The sequence below is a fragment of the Haliotis asinina genome, chromosome 4 (genome assembly GCF_037392515.1).
Source record: "Haliotis asinina isolate JCU_RB_2024 chromosome 4, JCU_Hal_asi_v2, whole genome shotgun sequence".
Classification (NCBI taxonomy): domain Eukaryota; kingdom Metazoa; phylum Mollusca; class Gastropoda; order Lepetellida; family Haliotidae; genus Haliotis; species Haliotis asinina.
Window position 1 is genome coordinate 18,007,040 of NC_090283.1, and position 18,701 is coordinate 18,025,740.

The 18,701-nt window shown below is 37.9% G+C and overlaps 1 protein-coding gene across 1 annotated transcript; it reads left to right on the top strand.

Annotated features, from left to right (window-relative positions):
- Nucleotides 1-497: 497 nt before the first annotated feature.
- On the top strand, nucleotides 498-18,473 carry LOC137281337 (P2R1A-PPP2R2A-interacting phosphatase regulator 1-like). Its single transcript, XM_067812513.1, has 9 exons — nucleotides 498-1,017; nucleotides 2,723-2,801; nucleotides 6,012-6,094; nucleotides 7,125-7,176; nucleotides 10,375-10,500; nucleotides 12,998-13,089; nucleotides 14,242-14,291; nucleotides 15,780-15,885; nucleotides 16,491-18,473. Exons 1-9 carry the CDS (start codon nucleotides 896-898, stop codon nucleotides 16,756-16,758), a joined length of 978 nt encoding a protein of 325 aa, XP_067668614.1. The 5' UTR covers nucleotides 498-895; the 3' UTR covers nucleotides 16,759-18,473.
- The last annotated feature ends 228 nt before the right edge of the window (nucleotides 18,474-18,701 follow it).

Below are 18,701 nucleotides of genomic sequence, written 5' to 3' on the forward strand. Positions count from 1 at the left end.
TACATGTGAAATTCTAAAATAACTTTGCAGTACGCCATGCCGAAGTCAAGCGGAAAATGGCGGACTTTCACGAAGGTGTGGTACTTTACGACATGTTCAAAGAAGTCATATCGTAACTATACGTAGGTTATAGCTATCAACAGCTGAATCTAAACACATATCATATGGCTGGACCTGAAATATATGATTGACTAAAGTATGTCACAATCATTCAGATCGAATGACGGTACGTGATATTTAAAAGCTCCTTTGTAAGGGGGAATTTCATTGGCTCTTACGTCTCATAAATATTAATGAATAACCTTGACACGGCCAGAAATCCGTTAATATAGATAAATGTTTCACATACTCGTATGCAGATACGTTGTTCGGTTCATATTCACTACATTGCCATAAATGTTTTGTATGAGAATCTCCCAAAGGAGGCGCAATGTGGTTTTCTTACTGCAGAATCAGTGACGTAAACCAACCAATCAGCGAAGCCGTAACAACTGGACACTACGACTTCCTGTCAGTATCACAACAAAAAGAGATTGAATGAAGATTATTAACGAAGTTGCGTGAAGATGAGCAGATTTAAAGCATTTGTATGCAGGGGACTGTGCTTTAGTTTCTTGCATACCAGAGGTGGAGTTCTAGAGAGTGCAACATACTCCTAGACCGCTCTCTAAACGTCAAACTAGGATCTTGTCAGACGTCTCTTAAAGTGTCCCAATTTCGTTTTATGAGTCAAGTTACATTCTTGTTCCAGCTGATCGTGTATATTTTTATGTTGTTTTACCCCACGAGACAAAATATTATCTTTGTTTTCTGTGTGTAAATTTATGACGAACGAAATCGCACCATATCGAACATATATCTGTCTCGGTGTGTGATACACAAGCCTAAATCCACAATGGAGGTAGATCATGAACCACCGGCAAACTCATCAGCCATGCCTGGGGTTGGAACATTGAAAAGGTCAAACAGTGCGCCAATGATTAATGCGCTCCTTCCTACTTCGAATACAGAAACAAGGTAGATGCATTTATCATGCCAAATTGTGTGACATGAATTAAAACATGAAATTTGACTATGTAAGTGTGAAAGCTATGAATCATGTTGGGTATTTTATTGTAATTTGAAGTACGTTGATACTGTGTAACAATACAATACATTGCTGTCAGATGTGACACCATGTGTAAAATATAATATATACAAATTTTATCTATAAAGTGCTCTAAATGCACTGGATATGAAGGCCATTTTATCTGTTAAAACACTTCAGATCGTTTCCACAACAAATTATATATATGTTCCACAGCAATGGTACTCTGAAGTGAAGAATAAGTTTGCATCACTTTTAGTGTCAGGTCTCCTAAACCCGCATCATCCTCAAGCATCATATTAGCAGTATTTCTGTATATCACCATATGTTGGCCTATATGTAAACTGGAAATGATACGTTCCAACATAAATCCTTACGCTGTCATCATGTGAGTGACCTCATGATCGCAGCATTATTATTACATTATTATTACATTATTACATCGTAATTGTAGTAAAGAAGTTGTTTGTCAACATATGATATCCTTCTTAGTACCCCAATTTTGTAATACTTCTAACTTTGTTATCTTTGAACGTATTGAATATATGACAAATTTGTCATCAGTCAGTAAAACTCCATATGTAACACAGAAAATAGAAACAAATTGTTATGTATATTATGTTCATGTATTATATGATTTATCTGTCTCAATGCAGTCAGTGCTTGAGATGTTTTTGAAAGATTCACACTAAGTCTAAGTTTTTCCCCCGCCCAAAGGGAAGTAACTCAGTATGTACATACTTATGCACTTTAGTAACATTGGGAGCTTGTGTTTTGTTGATGAAACAAAGGTCTTTTCCCCACATAATGGCAAATGTTGTCTCCATAATAAAGAGCTGTGTGAGAAAACTGATAAAGACATAAAAAGTATTTCGTGACTATTGGACTAAACATTTCATCTGGAAATCGTACATGGTTTGTACAGTGCTTGTCAGTCATTACCAATCCACATCCTGTCTTGTGAAAATTCTTTCATTCTAAAGGACATATATGCTTAAAAATAAAATGAGAACATGCCCAAAATTATAAGTTGAGCCATTTAAGTTATATGCACCAAATGATGGTACGAAAGCCTGGTGGGTAAAGTGTTTGCTCAGCACTCCAAAGACCTTGGTTCAATTCCCCACATGGGTACAATGTGTGAAGTCCATTTCTGGTGTCCCTTGTCGTGATATTGATGGAATATTGCTAGAAGTGGTGCAAAACCATACTTGCACTTGCACATTAACATGCAATGTTTGCGTTAACACAGAAACCTCACGCAAAAAATAAAAAAAATCCCTGCAAAAATATTTTGTTTTGTAGGCATAGATTTTGATCTACTTAATTTTAAGAAGTACCTTTAAACAGCAACATATGGGAAAAAATGCATTTTAAAATGATTCAGGGTTGTAATGAAAATTTCACATGCGAAAGATTTGGACTGCATGTTTATAGTTGTATTTTTGTTCACACTCGTACAAAACCTACTGCAAATGCTGACATGCCAACATATTGTGGTATACAGGAATGGTATTTTCAATAGCATTAAACCCAAATTATTGAATCACTCAATCATGTTCTATGATGATCATCATCATCATGATCATCATCATCATCTATCACCACCATCATCATCATTACTCTCTGCTTCAGCACTTCCACATTCAAGTCAACAGAGTCCTCAAGGATTCGTCGCTTCAGTTCCAGCAACATGTCTTTGTCATCCATATCGGTGAGTCCCTTCATTCTGTGTCACCTTTTATTGCAATGATTGTACATATTCAGCAGGAATTATGTTTTGATCAAGCTGATGCCCTTTTTTGTGGCACTTAAAAAGAAGTGTTGGGAAATGGTTACAATCTCGTAATTGATGATTGTTTCAGTACAACTGATCAATTATCAAAAATAATTGATTACTGTCATTTATCAAACTTATTCTGGTTATGTTTGTTAAATTAATAATACGCAGATCTAAAAATAAAAAAATCTAGTCATTTCTAGTTTTTTGCAAATTGTACGAAATAGATTTGCAAATTTTACATCTTTAGGATGACTGGTGTTTTAGGAACATAAATTTCCAGGGGTCTTTAAGATAAATTTAGTCCTAGCTTACAGCAAGCTTGTAAGTTGTAGTGCTTCTGAAATGTCACAGACAAAACCAACCTTGTGAAAAATATTATTGAACTGGGGTTCAAAAATCCCATCACCCAATGCCCAGGACAATTCAGTTTTCATTTTGGCAGTCTAGTAATGGTATTTTATTTGTCCGTGGACTACTAGATAATTTCCACTTATGGTTTCAAACTGCAAATAATCTAGGATTTCATTTCATTTCTGCTGATAATGAAACTATTAAAGTCGGCAATAATAATAAGAGCTAGTAGAAACTGAAATTATCACACTTCGATAAATAATCCAGTAAGCATGAACACCACGCATTGTGTCATAAAATCAGGGCAAGTGGAAAATCAGTCAGGACAAGTTACTTTCTTGAACCCCTGTTGAAGCAAACAAGTGTTCCAAAAATGTTTTGTTTAATTATGAGAAAACATGATCGATTGCTTGGTCGTTTAGTCATTAATTATTTCAATTAATTAAACCACCAACGAGGAAGAATGAGTTTTGAGGATTGACAGTTTCTATGTATATTGTAGGTGTATCTATTGCAAGAAGTGGTGGAGTAGCCTAGTGGTAGAGGCATTTTCTCATCACCCTAAAGACACACATGCCTGAGTCCTGCTGATATATTCCGATTGCTTATGAATGGCAACAGCATGGTTGACCAAGTCAGTGACAACGCCCCCGAATTTGAAAATCCAAAACTTCTCCTTCAATCCAAAGTTTATAGAGAAATACACTTCCATCCCAGGAATAAGTAGGTCAACTAAAGGAGCCAAGTACACGTATTGTACAATATTGCTGGGCAGACACTAATATTGCACATTCGGAAGACATGCATGGAGAAGCCAGAGTATATTCCTTATGAGATTGTACACTTTAACACCTCAAAATACACTTTGAAGGCAAGTGGGCAGATCTAGGAATCCTTAAAGGTCACATGCAGCCAAAAAATCAAACATAATTAAAACACAATAATCACTTATTCATAACAATTAATATACATTGCTGCTTGTTAAAAAAAACAATAAACAAAATTGTAAGCATACAATTGCGATTCAAAAGTGCAATATTTTGTACTTGGGACTACTTCCCTCGAAACGAAGCCCTTGGGAGACTGAACCCAGTCATAGCGGGTGGCTGTGGACACAAGTGTAATGACGGCTTCCGATTGACTGGCTCATTTGCTGATACGCTGAGGGCTCATTGTGTGTACCCAAAAGATGATCTGTTTGATGGGCATTTTAGAAGTATGGAAAGTCACAAGAAAGTAAGATTCTTTATGGATAAGAGCTTTTTTTTGTTGTACTTGATGTATCGTTTCAGTATGGATTCATGTACTGTTGTCAAACAAAACCATATACACTAGAAGAATTTGTTATTCGTAAAATATGTATATAGAGATGTTGTGTTTTGTAAATACATATTCTCTGAATTTGCATCGATCCAGTCAAAAATCATCTCAGTAGAGATGGTAAACTACTGCGTGGCTGAAAACCGTAATCATACAAAGCATGATTTGAATCTGACAAGTATTTGCACCAGTTTCCATCAGATCCAGTCATCCGCGAAAAATGGATGTAGTTTGTTTGCAACCCAAAGGCATAAAAAACATGTCATGTGTACAAGTATCACACCTGCTTAATTGCATAATGTGGCAGAGACAGGACTCAGGAGAACGAGTCATAAATCAATTTATTTTGTTCATGGTGTATAGCCTGATAGGTGTGGAGTTCAAATTCCATGTGGTGAATGATTGAAGCTGTGTATTGCATATTGTCTTTTAGCAGACAGGCAGGCAGCCATATAGTTGTCAGTAAACCAGACATTGAGTTTGATAGTCTGTTTATCACAATCAACATGTTTTATATGTAACAAGTAGATTATTTACTTGTTTGTGTACACAACCAAGATTAGACTACTGCTCATGACCTCATACTCCGGACATGCATACTGATTCAAGGTCCATGAACTTATTCACTGTGCATGAGTTATGGGGGCGCTCTTCTACCCTTCCCCCCCTTTGGGTAATTTAGTGTATCATTTGAACTCCGATTTCGCAGGCTTTTTTTCATCCCGTTTTTCTTAACCTTATAAGTTGAATCAGCATTTTTGATGATCTGTTTCGGTAAGTGCTTACCGAAAGCTATCGGAATCAGCAAAGTTGGGCTTTACGTTGCATGTGACCTTTAATGATAGAATAATAAAAACCTTTTGATGAATTTTTAACATCACTTCCCTGGAGCCCTGAACATTCTTCCTAGAATCAGCATCACATGGCTGTAAAGATTCTCAGATTCAAAAGAAACATTACCCAGTTTATCAAGGATTATTGGAGACAGGGCTTGGCAATAAGGAAAATAATGTAGTTCAGAGTATTGGTGATTAAATAAATTAAAATAACTGAAGATTTTTAGCTGTGGCCAAATGACCAAGCAATCAATTGCAATTACTCATATTCAAACAGAAACGATTTTTGAGTGCAGTGTGTAAATATAGCTATTTCTGATTTAGGGAAAATGAGACCTTTGGAAATATGAATATTGAACAAATTGACAATGTTTCTCAAATGCTTTACAAGGAACGTATTATTTGGTTTCCGAGAAAATGTCTGCATCTGTATTTGATCAGATTTAATGAGATGTCTAGAACATTTGAATATTAGGAAGAAATATGACAAGTCATCATGAATATGAATGTGTCTGATAAGTTTTATTGGAATAACCGGAACACCAGTAGCTCTTATATTTGGTTTCACTTTGGGCCACTGCAGGACTGTTATCCTACCCTGATTTCTGTGTTCATGTATTATTGTTGGTTGCAGGCACCTTTGAGAGTTCCTGATCGGATAAATCAGATAAAGATTGAGGAGAGCCATATACCTGACCGAGAGGCTGCACATGAGAGGTAGGCACATCATATCCCAGATGCACAGATTGTTGCTCATGCTGTTGATCACTGGATTGTCTGGTCCAGACCACAGCCATGTAGCTGGAATATTGCTTAGTGTGCCATTGCCGCTAAATCAAAACCAGACAAACTTGTCTTTCGTCTGCCTGGTTTAAATTAGGTCTGCTCGGAAGCTTGGGGTAGCCTTGTTGTTAAAGTGTCCACTCATCAGACTGAAGACACTGGTTTGATTCCTCTCAAAGGTACAATGTGCAGTGTTCATGATGGTGTTTGAAAGTAACAGGATATTGGGCCCTGTAAGTTTCAGATGTCTGTCTGACCCACTGAAAAATCACAGGACCCACAGAATTAAGTTAAACAAACATTTTAGATTTAACATTTCTTATAATTGGCATTGAAATTATAAACATTATATGATAACAAACATAAGATTTCTACACAGCAAACTAGTGTCACATACCGCAAATAACAACTTCACTCACAGACATTGTGAAATATTCAGTCAGACACTGGTGCCGGCGGGTTGGTGATTTCTATCTGACCACTGGCGAATCTGCCAGATTTGTCAGAGGGTCAGATGCTATTCATGAACACTGAATGTGTGGAGCCTATTTCATGTATCCACTACCGAGATACTGGAATATTCAGGGATGGAAAAACCCCATTGCCAGACATGCCAGTCCAGTGTATTTTTCAGCTGGGCAAGCAAATTTGTATATCATGCTATACCAGTGTCCAGGTGACTTTTCAATGTTAGTTTTGTTTCTTATTTTAAAAAATCAACAAGAAATTTGGCTGGTATAGTGAAAAAATTATCAGGACAAGTGATTTTACAAGTCCCATCTTAGTGGAGTACCGTTCGAATGTTAATGTAATGTTCAAATCAGTTCCAGTGAGATATGTTTAGTAGTAATATTAATGATATAATAATAATATGTTTTCCCCTGTTATTTTTGTAATTATTTTTAATTTTATTTTTTTTATTTTTGTAATGTTTGTATCATTTTTGTATTTTATTTTGTTTCAGGGAAATGAGAAACCAGATGCAGATCTCAACTTCCTGGGATGGTTTCAATTTGGTATGTCCATTTGTCTGAACCAACAAAGTATTTGTATTTTTCGTTTGTCTGAACCTATTTGAAACATCCCATCATGCATCTGTAGGATTGCTAAAAACAGAAGTATTAGTAATTACACACATGCTTCACTGGATCTCACAAGGGCGATGTGGTAGCCCAATGGTCAAAGTGTTTAGTTGTCATGCCGAGGACCTGGGTTTGATTTCCCACATGGGTACAATGTGTGAAGTCCATTTCTGGTACCTCCCCCCTCAGATATTGCAGGAATATTGCGGAAAACAACGTAAAACCAGTGTATGAAATAAGGCAATCTAGATTTACAGCTGGCCTTCCTGATGGTCTGGTAAATGTTTTTTGATAAAATGTTCCGTACATCTGAGTAAATCCATTTACTGCTGCTAACATTTTAAAGTTATCCACTTTGATGTCTGGCTGAGTTTTTGGCTTGTTTCATGCACTGGTAAAAACTCACTCACTGGGTTCCACTATTCATTGTGAAGAGTTGCTGCCCTTTTCAGAAGTCTGAGTTTGTGAATTTGGGTTCAGTTCATTGTTTCTGAGATTGTTTCTGGGATTGTCACACTGCCTTGAGTGAGTTTCATCTTTCACCGTCTCCAAACTCAACCAGACATTCCTTCAGTTGACCAATAAATGTTGCCTGTCCATCTTGAAAGTTGCATGCCCGCCCTATTTGACTTTAACAAAAACAAAGTCTCAGTGTTTAAATGTGAATTCATTCAAATGTGAATAAATTAAATGCACATAGGTCCTCAGTCACATCCCCAGTCTGTGACATTTGAAAAGAACTGTCATGTTTTACAATACAGTCAGGCCGAATACTTCTGTTTTTCATGAAAAACGTTTGGATAGTGAAACGTACGGACTACTGAAACAAACTTTTATGAACACGACTACAGTAGAGTTGTGTCTGTTTGACATGGCAATACTAAAACATACGAACGTATACAAGTTTCAAAAGACTATTACAGTTTGTAGACATAACAACTTGAATATTCATTGAATAACCAGTCAATGCATACAACCATGTCTGGATAGATTATACATACACATAACAAAACTCAATTGTGAAAGAAATCTACATGACGGTAACAGTTCTGAATGGTGGAGCTTTTTACATCGGACCTGGCAGTTTTCTCAGTGCTTCTCGGAGATTAAGCATTTGTGGTCGTAAATGAAATGAACTTTCACGTTGGTCATTGGCACCCTTGTGACTGGCAGCATTGTGACAAAGTAAGATCACGTGCCAACCACGTGATTGCATCTGTCTGTCACTGTCTGTCAAATGGTCGTAGCCAATCACAAACCATATCCGATGTCCGAAATTGTGCTCTTGCTGATAGAATGTCCGAATGCTTGACCAAAATGTTTACACATAAGATCAAAACTGGCTTTCAGGTTTTCTCCTTGTATCTACAAATTTCTATTTTATTTGTACGGCAGTAATTTCACATATTTCATGCCTAGGGGTGGGACTTGCCATTATGACTGACAAGCGTCAGCTGATCTCATTTTGACACGATCAGTGTTTTATACAGGAAGTAAGCATGACAGGTATTACTCCAACTAACCAAAAGTGATACCTACTAATTGATCAAAATCACAAACTAACGACATCTTCAACTCGCAAGTGTCAATTAACAATTACCACTGAATGGGGCTCATGGTGTGAAGGGATTATCCGAACCTTTTTGATGTACCGCCGGATTCATGAAGCAAAACTGTGTGTAATTAGCTAATCTGTTACCGCTGATTAACGTCCGGATACGGAGAGTGAAGCACCGGATTATTGAATCAGCTGGTTACAGCTAGTTATTGTTCGGATATTGTGGGAATCGGATTGTGGGGGTCCGAACTAACGCGGCCTGACTGTATACCTCTTGCTGGTTTACATCATGAAAATGATATTTTTCTGGAAAAATTTTAATAGCGAAAGTTTAGAGCGATACCAGCCCCAAATTTATCTTCTTCCGTGTTATTCATACAAAGCTTCCAAAGGGGAGGTATTAAGAAATATCTGCCAAACAATTGGGCTGCTGGAGATTTTTTTCAGGCAGCCCAATACGAAAGTTGCCTGCCTTGGAGAGGCAGACAGGTGGTTATTTCGATCAGTGATGGAAAGCATCTCAAATTTAAATCAGAATCTTCCTCCTTCGTCAAACTTTTGACTAGACATCTAGTGGTTCTTGGCAGGAGTAAGAGTCGAAAGTGGCGTTTGCTGAATAGGGATATAGATAATAGGGAATCTGTGATAAGGATATAACATAAGGATATAAGTAAGCATGCTTCATACAGGAAGTGCCCAAGGGCCAAACACCTGCGGGCATTGCCCAAGGAAAGAAGGCTTACTTTTCAATAATGCCCACGCATTGCGTTATATCCAACTTATAAATCGACGGAAGATATACTTTACATATAATTTCAAAATTTGGTATTTACTCAATACTGTTGAAATCAACTGGGATGAGACTGGCAGCTGACGTCTCGTCTTGCACATGCTACCCATGTGCTGCCTGCTCTACCTGTCTTGCAAGGAATACATGGTTCATACCGAGAAACAGTCTCATTTTTCACTGCGATTCTTGTAGATGAAACCGCCAAGATAGTAAGCGAAGGGTGGTGGGTTCTAAACAGGTCGTCAGCACTACATGTTGGAAATTATCAATGATGTCATATTTTATGATCGTATTCTGTGATGGCAAGACAAAGGCGTATCAGTCTTCAAAACAGGTTATCAATTCTGGGACGGGGGCGTTATTGAGATAATTCAGGGACACAAGGTCATTATTAAGACTATTGCCCAACACATGGGGACATTATTTAGGTAATTGACTTAGGAAACAAGATTGTATCAGATATGAGTTCACTGGAGGTATATAAATAATTATGATTATGAACTGAATATTAATTGCTTATCATGATTGGAAAAGTGAAAATGCCCCCAAAATGTCTGAAAGAAATCATTTCACATCACATATGAGTAGTTACATATTTATGCTTGGATTAGAAATAGAACAGCATCCTAAACATAAATTAGGTGAGAAGCCCATTTCCGGTGCTCCCACCATGATATTTCTGGAATAAACATGATAAAAGAAATAAGTGCTTCAAACTTCTGTCACTTACTTACTCACTCACACACTCACACACTCACACACTCACACACTCACTCTGTTGCAGGTGGAGAGTGAACAGATGCTAGCGGAGCAGACGCAACGTCGACCAAGGTCGTTCAGCGAGTCCCTCCACATCATGACGTCACCTAGTCTACTATGTGGGTCGCCTTCACCCACCAGGCTTGGGAAGGTATTACCTCGTTTGGTTTTCCAGAGCTCCAGATAATTTTCCAAGCCATTGGGTGTTTTCTTCTAAGTCTGTTTATGTATGAATAATTGCATTTTTTAGGAATAACTTGCTCTTTGTATGCTCCCACTAGTTAAAAATTGAGTATTTTTACCCAGGGTTTCCTATCTTCTGTGGGTAGTTAACTCTTCTAAATATATAAATATAAATGCTTCTCAACAGACCTATGTTTTTGATAATTCTTACATTGCCCAATAGTTGGCAGCACTCAACATGGAAGTGAGGTGACTACTACAGTAAAGACCAGTCAGTGAATACAGCTATGATAATATATGCTTATATAGGCATTACTTAACATTTGCTATCACCGTTGTAGAGTTAGTGCTCCCTAACAAAGTATCATTCACAAGTGTTTAGTATTTGAGTAAAATAACAAGGTATTATAGACCTGTTTGGTTTTAAGTATTTTTTATGCGTTTTTTGTACGCGCATATATGTAATTTAATAAATTAAATGTGATTTTTATTGCATAAAATACTCAAATACATGCCTTATCTGGAGCTCTGGTTTTCTTCTCTTATTTGTTACTGAAACAATACGAGACCAAAAACATCAGTGCAACCTAAATTTCACTTGGTGCACTGTTAGGTATTAGGAATAAACTGTACTAAGCTTCATATGCCCTAATCAACAGAAGGCATATCCCAAGACACATAATAGGACACTGAGACTTATTTGTCAATACTCTTGAGTAACCTCCCCAAACCCCTACAGGAGTACATCCCATAACCCCTACAGTTTATAGCAACCCAGTACATGGTCCAGTGCACTGCTAATCTCCTGCCTGTTACCTATTGTATAAAGTGGACCAGCCCAAACATTGAAGTTGCCTTGCAAGTCGAAAATTGTTTAGAGTAAACAAATGAATCGCTTATTTCGGGCTTGCAACAGTTTGAAGCGTTTATCACGCTTCCAAAAATGGCGGAGCGATTACCATTTGCTCGTTTGGCGCTAATAGAGAATGTGTCAGGAGAATCTCAATGAGGAGTGATGAATTTATGATTGTTGATGGCTACGTTGAACCTGTGGAACAAACTGAAGATTCTGTGATGTAAGCTTTTTTTGCCAATTTGGCAGCCGAACAATTTTGATACAATTTTGGTAATTTCTGTATGTATTGTGCCTTCATTTTAACTATCAATTGGTGTATATTCATGAACAATTCATAATAAGTGTTTGAGCACCCACGTATGGCAGGTAGTTTGCGTGATCTGTAATTTTCTCCTCTAATGATTCAGCCATTCCCATTTACCATTTGAGCCACATCTTTTTCAACTCTGTTTTTCTTAAATGTGGCTTTCCTGGGCTACAGCTACATAGTTTGCTAGAATCACAGGGTTTAAAAAATCCTATCGCCAAAAGCCAGCGACAAGTCAGTTGTTTTTGTTTTTTGTGTTTTTCTGGTGATCAAATAATGGTATCTTACTTGTCTGTGGGCAACTAGATAATTTCCACTTAGGTTTCACACTGCAAATTTCACATCTGCTTAAAATGTAGCCATTAAATGTTTCAATGATAATAAAGTAAAGTATCACTTTTTGATAAATAGTTCATTGACATCAAATACCATTTTGATTTATTGTTTCATAATAAATGATGATTATATCATAAAATCAGGGTAAGAGGAAGATTAGTCAGGACAAGTTACTTTCGGAAAGTCACTCGCCCCGTGGCAAGTAGCTTTTTAACAAAACAATGAACCCCTGAATCAGAGTTAGAAATTTAAGAGCATCACTGTATACTCCACCTTGGAGTCTCATTTGGGCCAGTTCATTGTGCCAGACAGGTAAATACCACGTGTTGTTTTAACTGTAGGAGCACCAGGCTGTGGGGGTATGGGGAGACAACCCTCTCATGGGTAGGTTGCTGGAATTTTTTGAAATAAGCTGAAAATCCAACCAACTGCTCATAATGTTGGATGACACTATCATAATGCTGTCAAAACTTCTGTACTTACATTAGGCACACTAGTGTAATTGAGGTCCATCTTGAAGGTCCTAATGTTGAGGACGACCCATGAAGACCCAGGATAGAATAGGCCTTCCTGCTTGCCACAAAAGGAGACTATGCTTGTCGTAAGAGGCGACTAACAGGATCGCGTGGTCATGCTCGCTGACTTTGTTGACACGTCATCAGTTCCCAGTTGCGCAGATCAATGCTCATGCTGTTGACTCACTGGTTTGTCTGGTCCAAACTTGATTATTTACCACCACTGCCATATACCTGGAATATTGCTGAGTGCAGCATAAAACTAAACTCACTCACTCTAATGTCGATTTTCATTCTCAGCACCCTGGAGAACATACACCAGCAGCTGCCGGGGGTCATATACAGAATTTTTGGAACAACATACAGATTGTTTTTTTATAAGATTGCTCTGTTTTGAAACACTGACAGCCTAATATGACATATTTTGTTGACAAATGTGTTCTCTTTCCAGCAATGCTTCTCTCCATCAATGCAGATTCCAATAAGGAACCACTCGTTTACACCCTCACCTAGTCCAAGTCCAACAAGAAAGTCATTTATGAGGTATGTCGGCTTGTGCATGTGGAGTGACATGTTCAGGTCTCTCATGCTTCACCAGCATTCAGCTACCCGTGCTTGTCGTAAGAGGCGACTGTGCTTGTCGTAAGAGGCGACTGTGCTTGTCGTAGGCGACTGTGCTTGTCGTAAGAGGCGACTAACGGGATCAGATGATCAAGCTCGCTGACTTGGTTGACACATCATCAGTTCCCAATTGCGCAGATTGTTGCTGATGCTGTTGATCACTGGATTGTCTGGTCCAGATTTGATTTTTTACATACTGTCGTAATGTAGCTGTAATATTGCTGAGTTTTTCAAATAAATAGGAAGATCTTATGATTTGCATTCAGATTTCCGGAAATACCTGGGTTCCATTTTACTTTTAGAACTATTACAATAAGTCCATAAAGACTTGTTGAAATGAAGAAAAGTAACTGTTTTTTTTAAAAGATATGACCCCAAAAAACGGGTTTAGTGTAGGGGACATGAAACTGGATTTGTAGATCAGTGAACTGGACGTCCTGGGGGGTTGCTGTAATGTTCAGATCTAATGTTCAAATTTTTAACTTGTGTTCTTATGACCTCCCGGTGTGAGAACACTTTGTAATAGCAGGTTGCAAGTCTGAGCATGATTCCAGCTTTGCCAACACAATGGGAGAATCCAGACAGGGTGCACTCATTCCCAAAATATTACTGAATGAACATTGAGTGAGCATTTGAAAACCTGCATCACATCAGACTGTCCTGCCACAGTACAGTGTTGCATCCAGGCTCTGTGATGTTGGATTCCCCCTATTAATATACATCTCCTAAAAAAAGATGAAAACTGATGCACAACCTGTCACGCAATGTGATTGAACATGTACCAATCATATTGTGTCAACTCATGCACCTTTGCAACGTGTAGATCTCATGGATGCAATTACATATTGCAAATCTAAATTATCTTTAGTAAAGATGTAAGAAATACCGTGAATGGTGTTGATAAACTCTTCTGTTTGTTAAACCAAACCAGTATCGATATCTTCTCTTTTTTCATGACACATATCCTCTCCGTTTTGGGGGTTTTTTTTTACATATGTCATCAGCATTACAGTGAATAACTGTCTTCAGTCAGTATGTGATTCCCCCCAACCCTTGATGTGTTTTGTTTTGCAGAAGCCTGAGTCCAATTGCTGTGCGACCAAGTCCATTAGGAAAACGGAAATGTGAGTATTCAGAGTTCTTTGAGGAAAGATGTTGAGTGACACTTCTTCAAACTTTACATGTAAAATGACATTTCTAAAAACAGTGTTCTGGGATGTTATTCTATGTTTCCAAAGTAAAGAGACACAAGTATTCAATCTGGTGGCAGAGTGGTTAAAGCATCTCATCGTCATGCTAAAGACCTGGGTTCGATTCCCCACATTGTTACATTGTGTGAAGCCCGTTTCTGTTGATTTTGCTGGAATATTGCTAAAGATGGCGCAAAACTAAGCTCACTAACTCTGCATGCAGATTTGTGAACAAGACAACAAATGGGAAAGATCTGCAAATGAGCAAAGCAGTCAGAAAACTCTGATTTCTGTATCTGAAATATGAGTAACACTAACTGCAAAAATCTTATTGTTTTCTCGTTATTGTTGCATAATGTTGTTTCCCGACATAAGAAGTTTCTAGAGATCTGCAGATTTCCAGGATTTTTGTTTCATTTTGAATGGTTTTGAGATCTATTTAAGTCTGTAATAAAAGACCCCCAGGATCCCTGGCCAAATTCCTAGTGTTTTTGTGCTTTACCATTGTCATGTCTGTGTTTGTAATTGTGATGGCATCCAGACCTCTGAAGAGTACTAAATGGCGTATCGCTTCAAAAGATCCTGGTCCAACACAGTCCTCAGAAATCCAAGTTTCTGATGCCACTAATGGAAATGTAATCCCCAATGCATGGAATGTTGTTAAGGGTACTGTCACTGGATTGCCTGGTCCAAACTCGAGGATTTACACATTTACAGTTATATGGCTGAATATTGCGGCATTGACAACAAAAAATGCATGCTTCAATATACAGAAGCTGCCGTCTGGTTGACTAAAGACCCCCCCCATCCTTTGTGTAAATTCTGATGACATATTTGAGTGAAAGATGTATGCAATACTTTTGTATAAAAATAACCTCTGTTTTTTTAACAAACCATGCTACACATTGTTTCATAATAAACCTATAAGTACTTGAGATGCGCGTGGTCTCACCTTATGCAAGTGGGTTTGATCACAATTGCCTCTGTTCACCCAGCTGGAAATGGATACCTGGTGGGATTACGTGACTATAACCTTCTATTGCCTCCTTGGCAGCTTGGGTTATCTGGGATAAAAGTAATCAGATTTTAACAAATATGTAGCGCTTTCCGTATGCACAAGTGCATGGAGTCTGTTGCCCCACAATTACACTTTATTATTATTTATCATCAGGGGAATGATTAAGTCTTTAGAAACAGTGGAAGAGGTTTTCTTATACTGATACATGTGTAGAATTTTCAGACTGTCAAGTGTACAGATCGCCGCCACATAGCTGTAATATTGCTGAGTGCGACATAAAACTAAACTCACTCACTCACTCACTCACTCACTCACTCACTCACTCACTCACTCACTCACTCACTCACTCACTCACTCACTCACTCACTCACTCACTCACTCTAAATGACTGATGTATATTTCAGTGGAGTCGGACAACAGTGACAGGTTCGAGTATTTGAGTCCTCCAAAGAAGTTCCACACGGGACCCAGTACACCTGACAGAATCATCCCCCACCCACTAGCACATAGGTGAGTTATGTGTGTCACCTGATGACACACAGGTGAGTTATGTATGTTAACTGATGACACACAGGTCAGTTGGTATCTCACCCTCTTTGCACACAGAGTTTCACATGTCATCTTCTGACAACCAGGTGAGTATGTATCTTGCCACTGGCAGAGAGGTGTCATATATGTCACTTTCTGACAAGCAGGTGAATTATTTATGTCAGCTTCTGACACACAGGTGAGTTGATATCACGGCCACTAGCACACAGATGAGTTATGTATGTCACCTCCTGACACACAGGTGAATTGACATTTCACCTACTAGCACACAGGTGATTCATGTATGTCACCCTCAGACAGACAGTGAGTTGGTATCTGACTCACAAACACACAGGTCAGTTAGGAGCCCCATCGACAGGTGAGTTAAGGGTTGAATATGGGTGAGTAATATAGTAATATAGGAATATAGTTATATAGTAATATAGTTATGTAGTAATATAGTAATATATACGTCTATCCACACAGTATCCTCTTTTGCTGATTCTACTATTGTGATCTATACAACTCTAAGTTTTTATCATATTATTCCTCTTTTATTGTCATTACATTTTTAATAATGTTTTCAGCATATCATCCAGTAGCTTAGAAGACCACAGCCCAGAGCAGACAGTTCCACGTGGGCCCGGAGCCGTGATTGACCAGTCACACCAGTCCAAGACACACATGTTTGGCTTCATGCCTCTCAGAGACTCACACGACATACATATGACAGACTCGGAGGCGTCAGACATCACTGAATCTGTTGATATTTCTGATTCTCCGGCGCCAGTCATGACAAACCATACCAACCCCAGTGCCACTGGATTCACACCGATAAAACAGACACACGTTTAACCTTCTAGCGGCGATGGAAACGTAGGTGGAAGGTTTGTATCCAAGGGTTTTGTAGAGACATTGTTTAAAGGACAGATGGAACCTTTTTAGATGATTTCAGATTTCAACCAAAATTTCCAGGTTTGTTAAGTTTTTAAAGATATTTTTGTATGTGTGACTTTATTAAGTTGAGTTTATACTTTATCGGTTTGGAAATTTGAAGACTCAGTGATGCACTGGGGTATTATCTGAAGTTGAAATAGAAAATGTTGATATATGTGACACAGTGCTTCGTATTGTTTGTGAGCAATACAATACTTCATGCTTGGATTCGTCAAGTCAGCGCAGATGAAAAAGGGAGAGAACTGAAACAGATTACTGATGGCAGCCAGAGTTACCTCCCTTTGAACTTGTTTTGATTTTACAAGTGCTAAGCCGATTTTTTTGTCTTTGTTCATGATGAATAATGTAGTTCTTGTTTATGATGTTTGTTGGCAGTCTTTTACATAAGCAGGGTTGTTTACAAAAGTAAACTTGTAATGTTTTACTGCAGATTTTTTATCCAGATTGGATAATGTCCCTTGTCAATGGGAACTCAAAGCTCCTCAGAGGGAGAGCCTGTCGAGGAACTCTCTGTAACATCAATGCCACAGGCCTCAACTTCTTACAGCGCTATGCACCTCATACTATGCAGTGAGTTCAACTTGCAACTGACTGATGTTATGTTTACAATCAAATAACTCATTATTTTGAAATATTCTCCCAGGAAGTCGTCTTTATCACAGGAGGATGGGAAATTCAGTCAACAACCTGATTAGAATGGCATCGGAGGTAATTCAGGAAACGGCCAATCTTGAAAATATTCAAAACCATTGTAGTGAAATTCACAATGACACACACAAAAATAAACTGTCATTTTATTTTTGGTTTTAAATTTGAATTTCAAATTCTTAGCATGGAGATCTCGGCTTGTGGCAGTGATTATACAGAGAACAAATATCCTTGACTGAAGCTTTGGACAAGGTATTTTTCACACCTAGACAACATGTTTTTGTTTTGCATAGGGCTCACAGAGAAGAGATTACTGTATATATCGTGCAATCATGTCTCCTGTCTATCATGTCCATGGTGAATGTAAATTTTCTTTAGTTATTATTTCTATGAAGTATATCATATCTATAGATGCACACTTAGATGTACAAACTGTATAACAATGATTATATGAAAATGTGGATAGTGTCTTATACTCTCGTGGTCCTATGATTCTTGTTGAGTGAATAGTTTTTTTCCATCACTGTCTCAAAGCTTACAGCCTTTTTTCTGCAAGGCAGAGTCAAAATGGATTATTTTTAGTCAGAACAGTTTTTTCAAGACATACATGTTGAATAAAGAAAAATATTATCTTTTAGAAGAAAATTAGCATGAATATTTCCCTTGTACTTTGCTGACAAGGTGTTTTCCCTTTTCTACCCCTGCAATATGTTGACATGATCAAATGATTATTCTGAAACAGATCTGTTAGAATTCTTTAGGGCTCAGTTAAAATAGTTAATGACACTGCAGTTTGTAGGGCAGAGTTGGAAATTACCAAAGGACATCTCAAGAGATGCCAACCCTCCTGAAATTTGTCAGAAACATCACTACAAAGCCAAATTCGTTTAGATGTTTTTTAGATATATAGCAAAGATATAGCTTATCTTAGTTATCGGAGGGCTAGGATTGTCTCCAACAATAAATAATGATAATGAAATAAATACACTTTATTTACAGAAGTCTTTGAGTAATCCAGAAGTGGAGTAGGCGGCTTAATTCCACGCACTGCTTTATTCTGTATACTTACCATTCACAAACACTGCTGCAGAGTAATGCAAACCAGTTTCAGTTGTATGAGGAGCTCTATGTGTAATGGCTTTGCAAATTACTCTCGAGAAACAGTTTATAGCGATCCCTACTTTGTTGGGAAA